At 43.7% G+C, this 20,071-nt stretch overlaps 1 protein-coding gene across 2 annotated transcripts in view; it reads right to left on the bottom strand.

The window, feature by feature from the left end:
* cercam (cerebral endothelial cell adhesion molecule) overlaps positions 1-20,071 on the bottom strand; it is a 91,452-nt gene that overhangs the window by 56,714 nt on the left and 14,667 nt on the right. For both annotated transcript variants that reach the window (XM_048559240.2, XM_059638295.1), the window contains exons 4-5: positions 16,064-16,181; positions 930-1,064 (exon numbers count right to left, since the gene is read on the bottom strand). In XM_048559240.2, coding sequence (XP_048415197.1) covers positions 930-1,064; positions 16,064-16,181 — 253 coding nt within the window. The remainder of the gene's footprint in view (positions 1-929; positions 1,065-16,063; positions 16,182-20,071) is intronic.

Here is a 20,071-nt window from a genome sequence, read left to right on the forward strand (position 1 = left end):
CTTGGTTATCTATCTGTTACCTCAGCCTGGTGACAAAGTGCTGAAAGATCGCGGAGCTAATAAAAAAAGCAAAGAGAATCCCGTCTGCCGAAGACTGGGAATTGAAGCTGGAAACATTGAGGCCTCGATTTTGGACTGGGATTGAATTAGCGTGTGACCCTGGGGCAGGGGGTGGTCTGTGGGCCTGAACAGGCTGATGACAGTTTGGGTTCATTTGCTGATGAGTGGCTGGTACCAGTCACCATCTTCCCCATCCTCAGCTCCTCTAAGGTACCCGTCAAAGAGGCAGCTAGATCAGCGGTGACCCTGGATTCTCAGGGTCTGGGTGTGGCCAGAAGGTGAGAGGAATGTGCCAGCTGCAAACATACAATGGGTCCAGGACCAGTGTTCTCAGTTGTGCTCCTCCAAAGGTGGTGATACAATATAAGTTACTCATCTCCCTCAAGTTCTTTGCTGTCAGGAGATTGACCGGACAATGTAACAGGCAGTTGAGGTTCCGAAGGGAGGTCATAAACATGCAATGGGTTCTGTCTTTGCACAGCGTATGTTCTGGCACCCATGAAGAAATCTTTCCCAAAATGATGGACAGCGCACTTTCAGTGCAGGACATTCCCGTGCACTACACCCATTATTCTGGGCCATGCTTTATGCCAGTGAAAAGGAGACACAGCGTTCTGACTTCAAGCCCAAGCCCTCAGGTACTAAGTCTCAGACCATGTTTTACAGAGCCCTCTGGTACAGTTATACTGGATGGTCATGAAAATCACCCAGACAAGTTTCAGCACCCACCCCGGCTACCCCTCAACTCCTACCAATGAAACACAGCTGCTGTCCCACCCAGAGACAACAAACAGTGGCATTTGTTACAAAGAAGCTACGATTACATTTCTATGTCACTGTGAAGAATCTGTGAACAGAACCCTGTTTACCTGAGGAGTGATCCCACACCAGAAATTGGAGTACGCTGTCTGAGATACCAGCAGTGGAGCTACGACAGTCTTATTCTCTGCTATCAACTGTTTCAGTGTCTGGTCATTTGTGAGAATGTTATCTGTGTCCACATACTGAAAGTGAAGTATAAGAGAAAGAATTCAGGTTCCTGAGATAGAGGCAGGAGTTGAAATAAAAGCAGAAGCCGCTGGAAGTGCTTAGCAGGTCCAGCAGCACCTGTGGAGAGAGAAACACAGTTAATGGGGTGGAGGAGGGGATGGTCTAACGGCATTATCATTAGACTATTAATCCAGAAACTCAGCTGATGTTCTGGGGAAAACTGGAAGAACTGCGGATGCTGTAAATCAGGAACAAAAACAGAAGTCGCCAGAAAAGCTCAGCAAGTCGAGCAGCATCTGTGAAGAGAAAATCAGAGTTAACGTTTCAGGTCCAGTGACCCTTCCTCAGAAGGGGGACCTGGGTTCAAATCCTGCCACAGCAGAAGGGGGATTGTGAATTCAAGTTTAAGAAAGAAGTCTGGAATAAAGAATTTACCAATGATCGCGAAACCATTGCTGATTGCCAGATAAACCCATCTGGCACGCTCACGTCCTTCAGGGAAGGAAATCGGTCATCCTCACCTGGTCTGGCCTACATGTGACTCCAGACCCACTGTTGACTTTCAGCTGCCCTCTGAAAAGGCCTAGCAAGGTATTTTGTTCAAGGGCAGCTCTGATAATAAAAGCTGACAGCCAATGACACTCTTGTCCCACGAGTGAATTTTTAAAAAAGCCTTAGATTTTCCAGCCAGTGTTGGCATCCTCAGGTCATGTTTATTTTTGCGATCCTGAGATTGCCCATTTCACTAGCATGCTCACTTTCCAGGGGGTGGATCTTCCAACCTGCAGGGTCAACCCCCAGAACCAGTAATGACATCAGGAGCGATGGGCACTGCCAAGGCAGGTAGGTGAGCAAGAGGACTCCTCAACATGAAGCCATCCTCAGCTGCCTGCAATGAGGCTGTGGGGTCAAATTGCCACAGCCTTATGCATCAAGAATTGCGTGTAGTGGGTGGTCCCTCAGGCCTCAATGCTTGACCAACTTCAAGCTTGTTTAACTGATCACTTTTCTGCAGACAGTTGAGGATGGCTCCACATTGACCTCAAAGGCTCCCCTTGACATTTTCTGCATGAGGTCACATCAATGGAGCCTCTCCAGTGTTGGTACAATTTCTGTGCAGGGGCAAAAACAAAGATGCCTAAACTGGCCCTTCTTCATTCCAGGTATCTGCCTCAATGGAGTAGGTGGCTGATCTTTACCCAGCCTGCACCCCCACCCCCCCACCCCAGCAAGATCATGACCCCCTGAAGGGAGAGTATTTCAGGGTGCTGCCCTGATACAGCTTTCCTCTATTTCCCTGCCGCTACCACTTCCCCCTCCCACCATACACATAAAAACCTCCAACTCTGTTTCCATGGCACCAAAAAATTTGAGCTCAGTTTTTCAGGTCGTCTTGGGTCAGACACTGCAATGGGTGTGTCCTGAGAACGGAACAGTTTTACAAATCGAGCTCTGCATGTCAAATATTTTAAAATCTCTGGAAGAATGGAGTTCCATTTGCATAGTGAATGTCAAATCTCTATGACAACGACCTCCCTTTCCATTCCCGATCTTCTCAATCACCATCTTCCATGTGTATACTAATTACACATACATACTTTGTACATAAATGCTGTTTACCTAAATATTGTGGTTACAAGAGCAGATCAGAGTCTAAATTCTGTGGCGAGTAACTCACCTCCTAACTCACCAAAGCCTGTTCACCATCTTCAAGGCACAAGTCAGGATGGAATACTCCACACTTGCCTGGATGAGTGTGGCTCCGACAACACTCAAGAAGCTCGACACCATCCAGCACAGAGCAGCCCGCTTGATTATCACCTCATCCACACCCTCTACCACTAGTAGCACCAGTATGTACCATCTACAAGATGCAGTGAAATAACTCACCAAGCATCCTCTGACAGCAGGTCAAAACCTGTGGCCTCTTCCAATTAGAAGCACAAGGGCAGTAAATAAATGAGAACATCACCTCGCAAGTTCCCATCCAAATCCTCACCATCCTGACTTTGAAGGATATCGCTGTTCGTTCAGTGCTAAACTTGCTCCTAAACAGCATTGTGGGTGGGCACATAACACAACTGCTACACCGCTTCAAGACGGCAGCGCACCCCTACTTTCTCTAGGGCAATTAGGGATGAGCAATAAAGCTCATCGGTATTGCCAAGATGCCTTGAAAGAATCTTAACAATAGAAGAAAAACGAAAGGCTGAAATTTTGATCCCACTCTCTTATGTAACCTCACCAGAATGGAGGTGGATATCATTGAGGAAGAAACCTAGTTTGTTCAGCCACTATGTTGGGAAAGACAAGAAAATATCTGTGAGAAACTCAGTCTAGGAGTTAAAGGAGAGGCAGGAGGCAAGAAACAAGATGAAGTCTTCATGGGAGGTCCACCAACAGCCAAGATTTCATTAAAGATGGATGTCAAAGCTGTCTCCCAAATAAGATCGTAGGTGCAAAAGTCTTGCTCACCAGAGAGCAGGCATCCAACAGGAAATTCTCAAAGGCAGTTGATTGCACCACTGGAGGATTCGGGAATGTGTAGAACAGGAGGAAGACCAGCTCCCAACAGGCAAACTGAGGGAAGAGAGGAGAAAAAGGCAGTCTGTGTCGCAGAATGCCCTCTACTCTGAAATGGAACTGTGTTGAATCGCTAAGGAAGAATAGCAACTTGTATTTATATCGCACCTGTATAACAAAGAGACACGTCTGGAGGTGAACAGAAGGGACAAATGGAGAAGGGGGAAAAAGAAAAGAGAATTGCTTATAATTCACATTGAACAAAACGTTAAGTCAGACATAGGGCGAGGTGGGGGTGTCCACGGCACCTGAGGCCAGTTCACTGCAGAAAAAGGCAATTAAGTTTGACATTGAACACAGAAACCCTACAGAGCGGAAAAAGGCTGTTAGGCCCATTGAGTCTGCATTGAGCTTCCAAACAGCATCCCACCAAGATCTAGCCCCCCATCTTGTCCCTATAACCCTGCATTCCCCATGGGCTAACCCCCACCTAGCCTGCACACCCTCGAACACTGTGGGTAGTTGAATATCGCCAACCCACACTAACCTGCACTTCTGTGGACTGTGCGAGGAAATCGGAGCACCTGCAGGGAACCCATGCAGACATGAGGAGAACATGCAGACGCCACACAGATAGTTGTTCAAGGCTGGAATCGAACGTAGGTCACTGGCGTTGTGAGGCAGCAGTGCTAACCACTGAACAATCCTAACCATCATCCTAGCGTGTGTGTGCTGGCTCAGTGTAACACTGGGCACTGCCCACTGAGACCAACGATAATTGCAGTTCTGCCAAGTATGAACCAGGATGGCAGACAAGGCTGAAGGGAACCTGGTTAGGTTCAAGATACCCTTTCAAGAATTGGTACAAAGTGTGCCACAGCTTTGATGAATGCACACAACTGTTATTATGTTGATAAGAGACACCAAAAACACGTAAGGGATTTCAGCTGAAGCATTCAGAGAGCCACAATTTAAGTCATGGTCAGAACTCATTTTGGCTGCAGATTCTAGTCTCATTTCCAGTTCATTATACTAATGATGGTAATCTGACTGAAGTGATTTTCCAGTCATTCCTTTGATGTTTATTAAAGCTAGTTCATTTTAATGATTGAGCATTTCAATTAGTTCCTTTCTCATTGGGACTGACTCAGACAAACAATAAATAAACGAGGGCCACAGAGTAACTTTCCAGTCACAAACACAAGTGCTTGGCGTGGCTACAGGGTAATTTAATTTTGAAAACCAGCAGATTTCATGTGCCACTGCTCTTTTACCAGAAGCAGGGCTGTTCAATCAAGTTCTGCAAATGCATTATACAGTGACCAAGATAGACTTGTATCTGAGCTGCCTATCCAGTTAAGAGCAACGTCACTGTAAATAAGCATGCTTTTCTTTGGATGCGAAAGAATTAAAGTATTTGTGGAGATAAGGCAGGGAAATAGATTTGTGATAGAATGCTGAATGGGCTCATGGAGCTGTTGGTAAATCTCAGGGTTCCACATGAAATGATGTACTATTTCTTGAAGTGTGGCACTTGAAATGTTAACCAACCAGTGCGTGACCTATGGCATTGTTTAAAAGTAAAATACTGTGGATGCTGGAAATCTGAAACAAACACAGAGAAGGCGGTGGAAATTCAACAGGTCTGACAGTGTCTATGGGGAGAGGAGTAGAGTTAACATTTCAAGTCAAATATGAATCTGGAGTCATACCAGACTTGAAGTGAAAAACTCACGTTTCTCTCTCCACAGGTGCTACCAGACCTGCTGAGTTCCTCCAGCATTCTCTTTGTTTATTACAATGTTGATAAAATTTAAGGATGCATTTTTTTTTACTGTGTATCACATTATTGGTGCTATAGTTCTAGACTGAATGAAGAAAGAAAATCAATTATGTAATAAACCCCACTTAGCAGTCAGCCACATACACACTGGACCCTAGCAAACAACCCAGATAATGAATATGGTCACTTTTGTCTCAAAGTGCAAACAAGTAAAGAATATTTGATCTTAACTCCAAAAGTAATTGCTTCCATTTAAATTTCATAATATATTTGTACACTTGTAACAGGAGCAACCATACTTTTTCTCCTGCCTTGATCAACAACATACTATTTTTCCCAATATATTCACCAGAGTATGTTGTGTAAGGTCATCAGGACCCTGGAGCAACTTTGCGATGATGTCATGGCACTGCCCATCACTGAGTATAATTGGGACAGAGTAGATGGAGTTTGCAATATTCTAGTGTCAATCTCTGTGCCAGACCAGGCCAAAAGAAACATAATAAGAAATAGACCATCAGCCCCTTGAGCCTGCTCCACTAATAGGATAATGGCCGATCTGATACTCAGGTCCACTTTCCTGCTCTTTGCTTGTGATCTTTGATTCCCCTAGTGATCAATAATCTATCTATCTACTCAGCCTTAAATATACATAAGGACTTTCCCCTGGCTCTCTGCGGCCAAGAGTTCCAATGACTCTCAACCTTCAGAAGAAATTGCTCCTCATTTCTTAAATTGGTGCCCCTTTATTCTGAGACTACGCCCTCTGGTCCTAGATTCTTCCATCCTGTCAGCACTTAGCCTGTCAGGCCCTTTAAGGATCCTGGATGTCTCAATGAGATCACCTCTCAATCTCCTAAACTCCAAAGGACAGGGCCTCAATGTGTTTAGCCTTTGCTTCATAACACCATCCCTCTATACAAATAAATACAATAGCATGAATATGAATGGATGGAGATAGAAGATAAGGCTTTATATGAAGTCATTAAAAATTTGAGCCTGGTATATCGGGGATTACTATGTAACTTCATTCAATATTAGCATGTAATAAATAGTGTTAACTTGAAGTCCAAGCCTGATGACAGGTCTTGACTTTGCTGTCTCCTCAACCAGTCTGTCATAAACCCAAACTCATAGTGTGGCATCAAGCGACAAGAATAAAGAAGGACAGACCCCCTAAAGATCTAATGCTCTTTCAGGCAGCGTTGACAGAATTGGAAGTCTGAACCTGACATGCTACCTGGCTGTAGCCCCAACAGATGGGGTGCAAAAGCTGCAAAACATTGCAGCCCATAAGGTATCTGATCTCATTGAGACATCCAGGACCCTTAAAGGGCTTGACAGGGTAAATGCTGACAGGATGGAAGAGTCGAGGACCAGAGGGCGTAGTCTCAGAATATAAGGTATGTGTGTGTTTTTTTTGGGGGGGAGGGGGTTCGGTGTTCCTGAGGCTCACTGACCAGAACAACAGATATCCTTGGCTGAGCAACCTACTAAACAGCATGGCCAGTGACCCAAAGCAACAAATCTGTTTTGTTGCAAGCAAGTACAATCCTCACTGACAGGCTAGCTGCCCAATGATTGCTGTTGATAGGAAGCACATGCCAGATTCCTTTTATTGTTGACTTCATGGAAGGTTCTGTTGGGCATGTTGTGCTTGGTTGAACGGTGGTGAGGTTGCTTTACTCAGCATGTGTCACAAGACCAGGAACTGAGTGAAGACGCAAAGAAGGATATTTTCCTACCTCTTACCTGTGCAATATTTGACTGCAATATACTTAACTCAAAGCAGATAGCCTTTACAGGGAAGCGAGCTATGTACTTCAGGGATAAAGAAAGAGAAGGCGATGTGGATGGGATTACGGGTGGCCTCAAGAGAGTGTGAGAGTAAGAAGCTTTAAATGTTTTTAAGACTGAAGTAAATAAATTCTTCAGTAGCAAGTGATTGAAAGCTTATTGGGGGTAGTCAGGAATATGGAATAATCAGATAGGCCATGATTGGGTCAAACAATGGAGCAGGGTCGAGGGGCTGAGTGGCCTACTCCTCCTAACGCATATGTATGTATAAAAACGCATGCATCTGGTAGTCTGAATGGTCTGTTTCTGTCCTGCAAATACTTTACAATATCTGGATATTTGATGGAATAATATAGAAAGAGCTTTAAATCAGGTATTGCATGTATTAAACATTTTGCTAGTGATTAATATTTGAAGGTGAAGGCACTGAAATGGACTGACCTATTCCCTAACTGCTCAAGTAATGGGGGGAAAAAAAAGTCTACTTGGACCAGACCAACATGATTTGGTCAAGGGACCCACTGTGAGCAGTAAAGCAGTGATTATAATGGAGCTGCTGCCTCAAGGTTTTATACATTTGTAATTGTGCAGGTGAGGTGAATTGGCATGCTAAATTGTCCCATAGTGGTCAGGGATGTGCAGGCGAAATGAATTAACTGTGATAAACACGGGTTTAAGGGATGAGGCGGGATGCCACACAGGGGGTTGGTGCAGATTTGAAGGGCCAAATGGCTTCTATCTGCACTGTCAGGATCCTATAATTCATCATCACTTGCTTTGTACTGACTGATGCGATGTGCTGTGTGTTTAGGAGTTGTTTGATTTTCAGCCTTAGACCGAAAGTACTCGGATTCTTGACTGCTTCTGATGACCAAAACGCAAGAGAATTGTAGAACTTGGCTGCAGCCAAATATGCTTAACATGGCCAAACTGAAACTATAGCAGTTGAACATCTGTCAGAAGGGAGTCATAAGCCAATAATGTAGATGTGTAGGTGTTCCTTAACTGGGAAAATGTTAACTAACCTCTGGGGTTTACAGGCGAAAGTGATTTGAATTGATTAATTTATTGCCAAGTAAATCTTTGTCCTTCATTGCTGTTGATGCATTGATAGTAACAAAAGTTAACCTTGATTTTGTGGTCTGCATGTCAGTAAAATCTATTCAAAATTACGACGAGTGGAAAATCAATGCCTCTTGTTATTGGCACATGGAGATTGTGTTGTATTTAAAGGAGGAACAGTAAAAGCAGCACCAGTGACACGTTTGGCGACTGTAAGGACTGCAGAAGGGTTTCAGCCCAAAACATTGACTTGCCTCCTCCTCAGATGCTGTGCTTTTCCAGCTCCACATTTTTTGACACAAGTGGTGTGTTTGTTATTTGAGAAAGGTTTCAGGACCTACAGAGACTACAACATTTTTATTACCAACCAAGTCTGTTTCTGTTCGATTCATTCATGGGATTTCAAGTGTCTAAGTTTATTGTTCATCCTTAATTGCCCTTGAGAAGGTGTTGGTAAGCACTGAAGTTTCAGCTACATTACCTAACAAGATTCTGGAGTCAGGCTTGAACATGTCCTGTTATGCCACACAGTCAGTACACCTTCAACAGACATGTTAATTATATCATGTTGTATCACAACACATAACCTCAGACTGTCTTACCTCAAATCATATGCAGCATGACACACTATGGGAAGCGTGCAGCCTTGTCATAACCTAATCATTTAACATTAGCCCAGATACTTATGTGCCCAAGGAATATAATGTTTGAACATAAAAGTTTTTTGTAATAACTGTTCGTTGGATTCTTCAATACCACAATATCCACACACTGTTTTCTACAATACGGGAGATTACATAAGCATTGCCACATTGAGGTTACTACTTCAGGAGACAAAATGCCAAAAACTGAAATCCGTAAGTTTGCAGTTAAAATGAAAATTGGTGATAAGGTGAATAGTGAGTAAGAAAGCTTTAGGCTACAGGACGATAATAGACAGGCTGGTCAGATGGGCAGAACAGTGTCTAATAGAATTTAATCCTGAAAAGTGTAAAGTAATGCAATTTTGGGAGGACAAAGATGATAAGGGTGTGTGTGAACCCTGCAATGTTCAGAGGATCAGAGTGACCTCAATGCACATGTCCATAGCTCCTTGAAAGCAGTAATTCAGGGAGATGAGGTAGTTAGGAAGGTATATGGGATAGTTGCCTTTATTAGTGGAGGCACTGAATACAAGATATGGCACATTATGATGGAGCTATATAAAATGTAAGTTAGACCACAGTTGGAGAGGTGTGTACAAGTCTGGTTGCCTCACTACAGGAAGGGTGTGATTGCACGAGAGGGTACAAAGGAGATTCACCAGGATAACACCTCGGCTGTTTGAAGAGCAACTAGATAGCCTGGGGTTGTTTTCCTTTGAGCAGAGAAAGCTGAGGAGGTACCTGATTGAGGGATGCAAAGTTTTAGTAAAGATTTGTAGCTCGGGTTGTGGATGAGGTTATTGGCTTGCTCGCCGAGCTGACTGGTTATCAAACAGACATTTTGTCACCATGCTAAGTAACATCATCAGTGGAGCCTCCGATGAGGCAACATTGTTCTACTCTGCTTGGAATTTAAACTATCCGGTCAGTTATGGTGAGTAGTCATTTCCAAACCCATACAGAACAAAACAAAAAATGGCACTACTTACTATAATGGACCGGGCAGTATAAATTTCAAGCGAAGTAAAATAACATCACTTCATCAGAGGCCTCACCGATGACGTTACCTAGCATGGTGATGAAACATCTGAATGAAAATAAGCCAGCTTGGCAAGCAAGTCAACAACCTGAGGTGTGCAAAGTTATGAGGGGTTATAGATTGGGTAAATAAGAAGAAACATTTACCCTTGGTGGAGAGATGAACACCAACAGGGCAGAGATTTAAAGTTTTAGCAGGAATTTGAAGGACAATGTGTTCACCCGGTGGGTACAGAGTATCTGGAACTCACTGCCTAAAAGAGCAATAGAGGCGGGATCCCTCACATCATTTAAGGAGGAATTAAATGAATAATTGAAACGCCACAGCATAACAAAGCTACAGAAGAGGTACTGGAAGATGGGATTAAAGTAGATATGTGCTCGATGACGAGAGCAGACAAAATGGGTTAGGGTTAGGTTGAAGGGCCTCTTGCTGTGCGGCAAAACTTGCCAATTCTGCGAAAGCAGAGACTGATAGTGAACTTTAATGCATTAAGACACTTGCCTCACAATCATTCTTATAGTGAGATGGAGAGGCATACAAATGCTTCTGATCTGCTCAGCAGGAGGTCACTTCCTCGTGGCAGGACCACATGCCAGCAGAGATCAGAGAGTCTGACCCAGCTATTAAAACGGAATTTGCTTAGAAATGGCACATTCACCATCTCGTCCCGCCATGCCTCCATACCTTATCTGTCAGCTCCCTCTGTAACCTGTAGTATAGTCTCGCTCATTGTTGCCAGTTTACATTTCACGAGATTCTAAAGTAAAGTTTAAACAAGTAGAGCCAATCAGCTCATTTAATCTCATCTTCCAGACTATTCTCTCAATCTTTCCAATGTAGCATTCTGACTGATCTTTGAAACAATGTACTCAGCTTAGCAGTTCCTCCTGATAATTAGTTCCAGTCATTGCTGCAGCATGGAAAAATACTGCTGGACTTCATCTTAGACTTGACTTCACAATTCTGACTTACTGTACTGAGCAACCTTGCTTCTGCTTTGTATTCTGTAGACTGTTAGGCATTTCTTATTCTCGTTGCAATTCTGCTGGGAGGTGTCTCGATGAGTCTAAAGCACCCAGCTTTGTTCAACATGTCATTCCTTGAACCCCCTTCCTCTCACACCTTACGGCTCTCCCTTGTGCTGCCTCTGGGACCTGGATGTCCCTTGATGCTGTTGATGAGGGAACACACAAACTGTAGGGAGACCATTCAGCCCCTTGGAGCCTGTTCCAACATTCAGTCTGATCATGGCTCATTACAGTCTTAACCCCACATATCTACGCAGTGGTATCCAGCAAAAATCCATTTCTGGTTTTACACGATTAATTATTTCTGTCAGAGAAGAATCCAAACTTCTGCTTGTGAGGAAGTGTGTCCACACTGCTCTCCTGAGGGCCTGGCTCTGATCATAAGGTGACCACCTCTCATCTCAGATTCCTCCCAGTAAAGATTTCTCTGGATTTACTGTATCAGATCCTTCTAAGAGCATAAGAACCTCAAACAAATTGCCCGATAACTTTCTGTATTGCAAGGACTATAAACCTAGTTTATACAATTGCTCCTCATAATCCACACTACATTTTAGTTCATCCTTTCAAGGTTGATGTTTACTCTTTCTAAGGTATAGCAGACAAAACTATACACAGAATTCTATAAGACCACAAGAAACAGGAACAGGAGTGGGCCATTCAGCCCTTCAAGTCTGCTCCACCATTCAATATGATTATAGCTGATCCAACGTTCCTTACATCCAAGATAATAAAGTGTGAAGCTGGATGAACACAGCAGGCCAAGCAGCAACTCAGGAGCACAAAAGTTGATGTTTCGGGCCTAGACCCTTCATCAGAGAGCTTTACTTTCCTGCATTTTCCTCATAAGCCTTAATTCCCTGACTGACCAAGAATCTATCGGTCTCAGTCTGAAATATACACAAGGACTCTGCCCTGACAACTCTCTGTGGCAAGGAGTTCCAAAGACTCTCAACCTACTTGAAGAAGGAATTTCTCATTTCAGTCCTTTTTTCGGATGGGACAGTGGTTAGCACTGCTGCCTCAAAGTGCCAAAGACACAGGTTCAATTCCGGCTTCAGGTGACTGTCTGTGTGGATTTCCTCCAGGTGCTCTGGTTTCCTCCCACGGTACACAGATTGCAGGTTAGGTGGATTGGCCATGCTAAATTGACCATAGTGTCCAGGGATACGTGGGCTAGCCGTAAGAAATGCAGGGCTACAGGGGAGATGAGTCTGGATGGGATGCTCTTCAGAGAATGGTCATGGATATGTTGGACCAAATGGCCTTTTTCCTCACTGCAAGCATCCTAGGCTATGATTAAATTGGCACCCCTTTAATACAGCACTATGTCCTCTAGTCCTAGATTCTCCCATGAGGGGAAAAACCCTCACGGTATTTATCCTGTAAAACCACTCAAGACTCCTGTATGTTTCAAATGTTTCTGAAATGGTCAAAATAATGTCTTGCATGATCGTGGCAAAATTTCCTTCCCTTTCATATCCTAGCCCTCTACAAATAAAAGCTAAATTACAGCAGTCTTTTTGTTTCATTTTTTTACATAAGTACTCTATTTTAGCAATCTGCATCTATGGACTCCCTCAACCATTCAAATGAAGCTCAATGCATTCCGTTTTGGTCCATAATGGAAGTTTGAACATAAGCAAAACGCTGCAGATTCTGGAAATCAGAATTAAAAGCAGAAAGTGCTGTCGAACCTCAGCAAGAATGGCAGTATCTACGGAAAGGAGCCTACTTATGTTTTGTTCGCACTTCAGTTCCACTTTTCTGAACTCTGGGCACCCAGTGAGGACGAAGCCGGGCAGGTCAGTGCATGTCCCCATGGGTCTGCTCCCTGGGTCCAACTGATGGGGATGATGCAATAACAGGCCTGTGCAGCAATTTGTGCAGGGGGTCATTCTTCCAAACTGGCCACATGTCTTTTCGGGTTACCTCTGTCTAAATCCTTTATCCAAATATCTTTTAAACGTTGTAACTGTAGTTGCATCCTTACCGAGGGAGTATCCACTGTTCGCTGACACACCTCAAGCCTTCTACAAACAGTGGGCATCACAGAGGCAGGAATGTGGTAGCATGTTTCAATGCAAACTATGATGCTTCCTTTGAGATTTAGTCCTTAGTTTCCGCATCAATTTAAGAGTTAGCCAGTTGTCCAGCTGAACCAGAATTGTGTTGCTGTTTTTTTTTAACAGCAACTGAGAATTATTAACAGTGTTCATCAGATGGATGACAGGGCCATTTCTGCTTGGCACGGTTCCAAGTGCAGCAACAATAAAAATTAATGCAGCTCAAAGAAATTGACACAAAGAAAATGCATTTTAATAAGGGGATTACAGCAGATAAATTTTTTATTAGTCTAAAAAATATAGGAAGTTAGAGGCATACAACATGGAAACAGACCACAAACAGTCCATTCTAACCATGTTCCCAAACTAAATTTGTCCCATCTATCTGTATTTAGCCCATATCCCTCCAAACCTTTCCTATTCATGTACTTAGGATCCCTACAACTTTGAACCAGGCCACTCAGCCCAACGAGTCCACATCAATCCTCCAAACAGCACCCCACCCAGACCCACCCCATCCCCGCATTTCGAATGGCTAACCCACTTAGCCTGCACACTATGGGCAATTTATCACGGCCAATGCACCTGCATATCTTTAGACTGTGGGAGGAAACTATAACACAGGGAGAAAACCCACACAGAGAATGTGCAAACTCCATGCAGACTGTCACCCAACGATGGAAGTGAACCCAAGTCCCTGGTGCTATGAGACAGCTACGCTAACCACTGAGCCACCGTGCCACCCCTAATCCAAACCCATTACCCAAATATCTTTTAAAAGTTATAACTGTACCCACATCCATCACTTTCTCCGGCAGTTCATTCCACACACCAACCATTCCCTGTATAAAGACGCTGCCCCTCACGTCCTTTATAATTTTTCTCCTTTCACCTGAAAAATATGTCTCTAGTTTTGAACTGCCCAACGTTAGGGAAAAGATCTTTGCCATTCATCTTATCTATGTTACCCATGATTTTATAATCTTCTACAAGATCACCCCTCAATCTCCTACACTTCAGTTAAAAAAAAGTCCCTCTAGTTTATTTTTATAACTCAAACCCTCCATTCCCAGGAACATAATAATATCCTTCCCATAACAGGGTGACCAGAACTGCACGCAGTATTCCAGAAGAGGCCTCACCAATATCTTGTACAATTTCAACAGGACATCCGAACTCTTATGTTCAATGGTCTGAGCAATGAAGGCAAGTGTGCTAAATGCCTTCTTAGCCACCCTCTCTAAATGTCATGCAAATTTCAAAGAATTATGTACCTGAACCCCTAGGTCTCTGTTCTACAACCCTACTCTGGGCCATACCATTAATTGTAGAAGAGATAATGGGAACTGCAGATGCTGGAGATTCCAAGATAATAAAATGTGAGGCTGGATGAACACAGCAGGCCAAGCAGCATCTCAGGAGCACAAAAGCTGATGTTTCGGGCCTAGACCCTTCATCAGAGAGGCATCTGATGAAGGGTCTAGGCCCGAAACGTCAGCTTTTGTGCTCCTGAGATGCTGCTTGGCTTGCTGTGTTCATCCAGCCTCACATTTTATTACCATTAATTGTAGAAGTTTGTTTGTTTTCCTGAAGTACAATACACCACATTTATTCCAAATTAAATTCCATCTGCCACTCCTCAGCCCATTGACTCAATTGATCAAGATCCCTTTGTAACCTTAAATAGCCTTCTTACTCACCACTATACAACAAACTACAACCGAATAACCTACTAAGCTTGCCTCCTATATTCTCATTCAAATCGTTTATATAAATGACAAACAAAAGCAGACCCAGTACCAATCCCAGTGGAACACCAATGATCACGGCCTCCAGTCCAAAAAGGAGTGGCCAATGGAGTTTAATTTAGATAAATGCGAGGTGCTGCGTTTTGGAAAGGCAAATCAGGTCAGGACTTCTACACTTAATGGTAAGGTCCTGGGGAGTGTTGCTGAACAGAACCTGGGATGCAGATACACAGTTCCTTCAAAGTGCAGTCATAGGCAGTGGAGTGAAGGTGGTGTCAGGTACACTTGCCTTTATTGGTCAGTGTATTGAGTATAGGATTTGGGAGGTTGTGGTAACAGGCCAGTTGGCCCAACAAGTCCACACTGACTCTCAAAAGAGTGTCCCACCCGGGCACAGCCCTCCTGTCCTCCTTATCCCTGTAACCCTGCATTTCCCATATCTAACCCACCTAACCTACACATCCCTAGACATTATCAGCAACTTAACATGGTGCTGCGAGGCAAACGTGTTAACCATTGAGCCCCGCGTTGCCTGTCATTAATATGAGAACGTACTCAATGTCTGAACTAGTACAGCCCCCGAGAGTAGAAAATTACACAGATTCACTATCCTCTGAGTGGAAAAAATACAACTCAAATCACTCCAAAATGGTTTGCCTCTTATCCTGAGACATGCCTCCTGTGTCCCTCCCAGGCAGGGAACACATCCATTCTCCATTGACCCTGCCTAACCTTTTAAGAATTTTGTAAGTTTCAATGAGATACCACACATGGCACCATGTGGTCATTGCTAAAGTTGATTTGTTCCCTTGAGTTATAAAATCTTGGAGTTGTACAGCATGGAAACAAACCCTTTGGTCCAATTTGTCCACGCCGACCAGATATCCTAAATTAAAATAGTTCCATTTGCTAGCATTTGGGCCACATCCCTCTAAACCCTCCCTATTCATTTTCTGAAAAAAGTCTAGGCCCAAAATGTCAGCCTTCCTGCTCCTCTGATGCTGCTTGGCCTGCCGTGTTCATCCAGCTCTGCACCTTGTTATCTCATATACACATCCAGACGCCTTTTAAATGCTGTAATTGTACCAGCCTGCACCGCCTCCCCTGGCAGCAAATTCCATACATGCACCACCCTCTGCCTAAAAAAGGTGCCCCTTTTTATATCTTTCCCCTCTCACTTTAAGCATATGCCCTCTAGTTTTGGACACCCCTACCGTTGGCAATTCACTCCACACATGCCCCCTCATGATTTCATAAACCTCCATGAGGTCGCCCCCTCAGCCTCCGACACTCCAAGAAAAGATTGTCAGTTTCACTCACCAAGATGTAATCAGCCCACTGTTTCCTTGCTGATTTGAGGGCAGCTTGCTTCAGCTTCATAACATATTCAAATCTGCTGTGGGTCCAGTGTTTGGGGCCCAGCTCATTAGGATAAGATCTACAGGGTATAGAAAAGGAAGCATTATATGCAGGAAACAACAATTTCTTTTTTTAAACAACATGTTTGCACTTAGTTCATAAAAGAGTAGGACACAACACCAAGGTTGAACATGTCTGTCTACTGGATGACTCTTTGTTCTCTTTCCCAAATAAGACATTAAAACATAGGAGAAATAGGCCATTCAGCCCATTAAGTCTGCTCTGTTTTTCAACAGGTGATAGTGTATTCCATCTACAAGATGCACTGCAGTAACTTACCATACCTCCTGTAACAGAAACTTCCAAATCATTGACCCCCTAACCTCTAGAAGATCAGGAGCCGATACACGGGGATATGACCAAGCTGCAGGCACCCCTCCCAGCCACACACCATCCTGACTTGGAAATATATCACTGGAACTGGATCAAAATCCTGGATCAACTCACCAACAACTTCAAAGGATTGGCAATTAATGCTGGCTTAGCGAATAATGTCTATATGCCATAAATAAATATACATGTTGAAAAAGAATCTATGTCACACCTTTTGACAGATGTTTCTTTATTTATTTTATTCATTAACAGGATGAGAGCATCACTGGCAAGGCAACATTTATTGCCCAGGGTGCAGTTAAGAGGCAACCACATTGCTGTGGGTTTGGAGTAACATGGAGGCCAGACCAGGTAAGGATGGCAGTTTCATTCCCTCAAGGGCATGAGTGAACCAGACAGGTTTTTCCCAACAATCGACAATGGGTTCACAGTCATCATTAGATTCTTAATTCCAGATATTTATTGAATTCAAATTCCACCGTCTGCCGTAGCGGGATTCAAACCTGGGTCCTCATTACGTTATCTGTGTCTCTGGATTAACAGTCCAGCAATAATACCACCAAGCCCATTGCCTTCCCGATGTGGAAATTAATCACTCTTCATGAATCTGAACTCATCTAAAACACTGCTACCTATGTAGCAACATTCTGTTCACTCATCACCATGTGCCTGTTGTTCAGCATGAGGCCCTGATCCAGCACTGTGTCTTTTGAAGATTCTTATCCTTGTTTTCAAATCCCTCTCTGACCTCATCCACAAATCCCCCTTCACATCTCTGCAGTTACAAGTCATACCAAGGTAATGAGCAGAAATAGACACGCAACCCTTCAAGTCTACTCTACCATTCAGTAAGAACTTAACCACTCTTGTTTGTATTTCACATTTCACATTCTCACCTACCCCCAATGACTTTTGATTCCGCCAGACTAAAAAAGAATCTATCTACCTCTGTCTTCAAAATACTCAATGATGCTGCCTCCACCACCCCCTGGTTCTGCACTTGACCACAAGAGGAAAAATCCTTTCCACATCTACCTTGTCGAGATCATTCAGGATCTTATACATTTCAATCAAGTCATCCCTCACTCTTCTAAACTCAAGTGGAAACAAGCCCAGCCTGTCAAACCTCTTCTCATAAGACAACTCACTCATTCCAGCTGTCAATCTAGTAAACAGGTTCCAATATATTTACATCCATCCTTAGATAAAGAAACCAAAACTACACACATTATTTGAGATGTATTCTCAACAATGCCCTGTACAACCTGAGCAAAACATTCTTACATTACGTTCAATTCTTGTCAAATTAAGTGGTTTCTGTCGGTGTGGAGTTTGCACATTCTTCCCGTATCTGCTTGGGTTTCCTCCAGGTGCCCTGGTTTCCTTCCACAGTCCCAAGATGTGCAGGTCAGCTGGGTTGGCCATGCTAAATTGTCCATAGTGCCTACAGATGTGCAAGCTAACTGGATTAGCCATGGGAAATGCAGGGTTATAGGTTTAGGAGAGCAGGATGGGTCTGAATGGGACACTCTTCAGAGGGTCGGGCTGCGCTTGATGAGCCAAAGGGCCTGCTTCCACTATGTTTCTATGATTAGATTTAGTCACTTATTCATTGAAACACTTAGATTTCTCTACACCTCAGATTTCTGCAGTTATTCTCTGTTCGAGTAATAACTTTTCTTCCTGCCAAAGTGAACAGCTTTCACTTTTTCCTATGTTATAGTCCATCTGCTGTTCATTCAATCTATCTATTCCATCTGCAAATTATTTATTTCCCCAATAAATACTTCCTTCCTATCTTTGTGTTGACTGCAAACTTAGCTACAGTGCCTTCACTTAGAGTCATAGAGATATACTGCATGGAAATGGGCCCTTCAGCTCAACTTGTCCATGCTGACCAGGATTCCTAAACTGAAACAGCCCCATTTTCCTGCATTTGGCCCATATCCCTCTAACCTTTCCCATCCATGTATCTGTCCAAATGTCTTCTAAATGTTGTAATAGAATCCCCCCCCCCACCCCCCCCACCCCAGCACTTCCTCTGGCAGCTCATTCCATTTATGCACCACTTTGTGTGAAAAGGTTACCCCTCGCTCATTTAAAACAGAGATGGCGAGGAATCTCTTCTCTCAGAGGGTCGTGAATCTGCAGAATTCTTTACCGCAGAGGGCTGCAGAGACCGAGTGGTTTTAAGTAAATTCACGGCTGAGGTCGTAGATCTTTAATGGGTAAGGGGAATTAAGGATTATGGGGAAAAGGCAGAAAAGTGGAGTTGAGGATTATCAGACCAGCCATGATCTCACCGAATAGTGTAGAAGACTCGAAAGGCTGAATGGCCTACTTCTGCTCCAACAGATTATGGTTTTATTTAATCCAGGCTGCCGCTTCAACACAGTTCAGTACTGAGTGGAAGTGGACAGAATGAGAAGGGAAAGTAAAGAGACTATGTGCGGTGAAGTGAGGAGCTTGGAGAGGAGTAGGAGAGAGGAGAACAGAGAGACATGTTGTCACTATACAGCTCATCTGTCTGTCTCCTCGGCTCCATCTCTATCCAGCTGTCTGCAGTGCCACTCCTATCATTATTTCCCTGGCTTCAGTTTCTCAGGCCCAACCTAGTTTTGGTTAGTCCGACTGCACAGATTTCCAGGAATCAGTGCTACAGCCTTCTGCCGCTGAGGGGAATGAAGTTTAAGGAGTCAGGGCGTTGTTTAAAAAAGTGAGCCTCGTGCCAGTAATGGCAGCAGGCTGTGAATCCAGTTCTCTCGTTGTACATGGCGGGTAGTGTGGACCAACAGAATCGATTGCTAGAATAACGCAGCAGCACAAGGGTGGTGCAAAACACAATTACGGGAAGGAGAGAGAAATCAGTGAGATGACGAGAAAATGAATGAAGGAATGAACATGGGTAGGAAAGAGTGAAGGGGATTCAGAATCGAGAGAAAGGCTGAAAAGAGAGACAAAGGATACCATGACAGGAAAAGATGAAAGGGAACTGCATTTACAATGCTGAGGCATACAGGCTATGGGCCAAGTGCTGGAAAAAATGGGAATAAAATAGTTAGGTGGCTCATGACTGGTGCACACAATGGGCTGAATGGCCTTTTTCTGTGCTACAGATCCAAACAACGCAATGACTATGACTCGAAGTGGGAGGATAAAGAGAAAGGGACAACAAAATTAAAAGTAAATGAGAGACAGATGTCGAGGAAACCAAAAAGACATTTGCAGAAAACAGAAAGAATGTGAAATAAAGATGCAGAGAGAAAATGAAAAGGGGGAGACAGTGTGGAACCAGGCAACTCTGGACTTTTTTTTTGTTCCTCTGCTCTTGTGAACTGTTAGCTGTCTGATGTCTTTGTTTAGCTCAAAGTAAACATTCATGTGTGGAACATATTTTGCAGGACCTTGGGGCTAACATATAATTAGAAGACAAATTAAAACTGGTCACCACACCGCTTTCTCAAATGCCTCACACCCCCTACGCTCTCCGACGGACTGGGATTGCATCAGTCCCACGTCGACAGGGCACTGCATTCAGATCCAGGGACTAGGCAGAAATGCTGAATACCAATGAAT

Source organism: Stegostoma tigrinum, chromosome 29, assembly GCF_030684315.1.
Source record: "Stegostoma tigrinum isolate sSteTig4 chromosome 29, sSteTig4.hap1, whole genome shotgun sequence".
In the NCBI taxonomy this organism is placed as follows: Eukaryota; Metazoa; Chordata; class Chondrichthyes; order Orectolobiformes; family Stegostomatidae; genus Stegostoma; species Stegostoma tigrinum.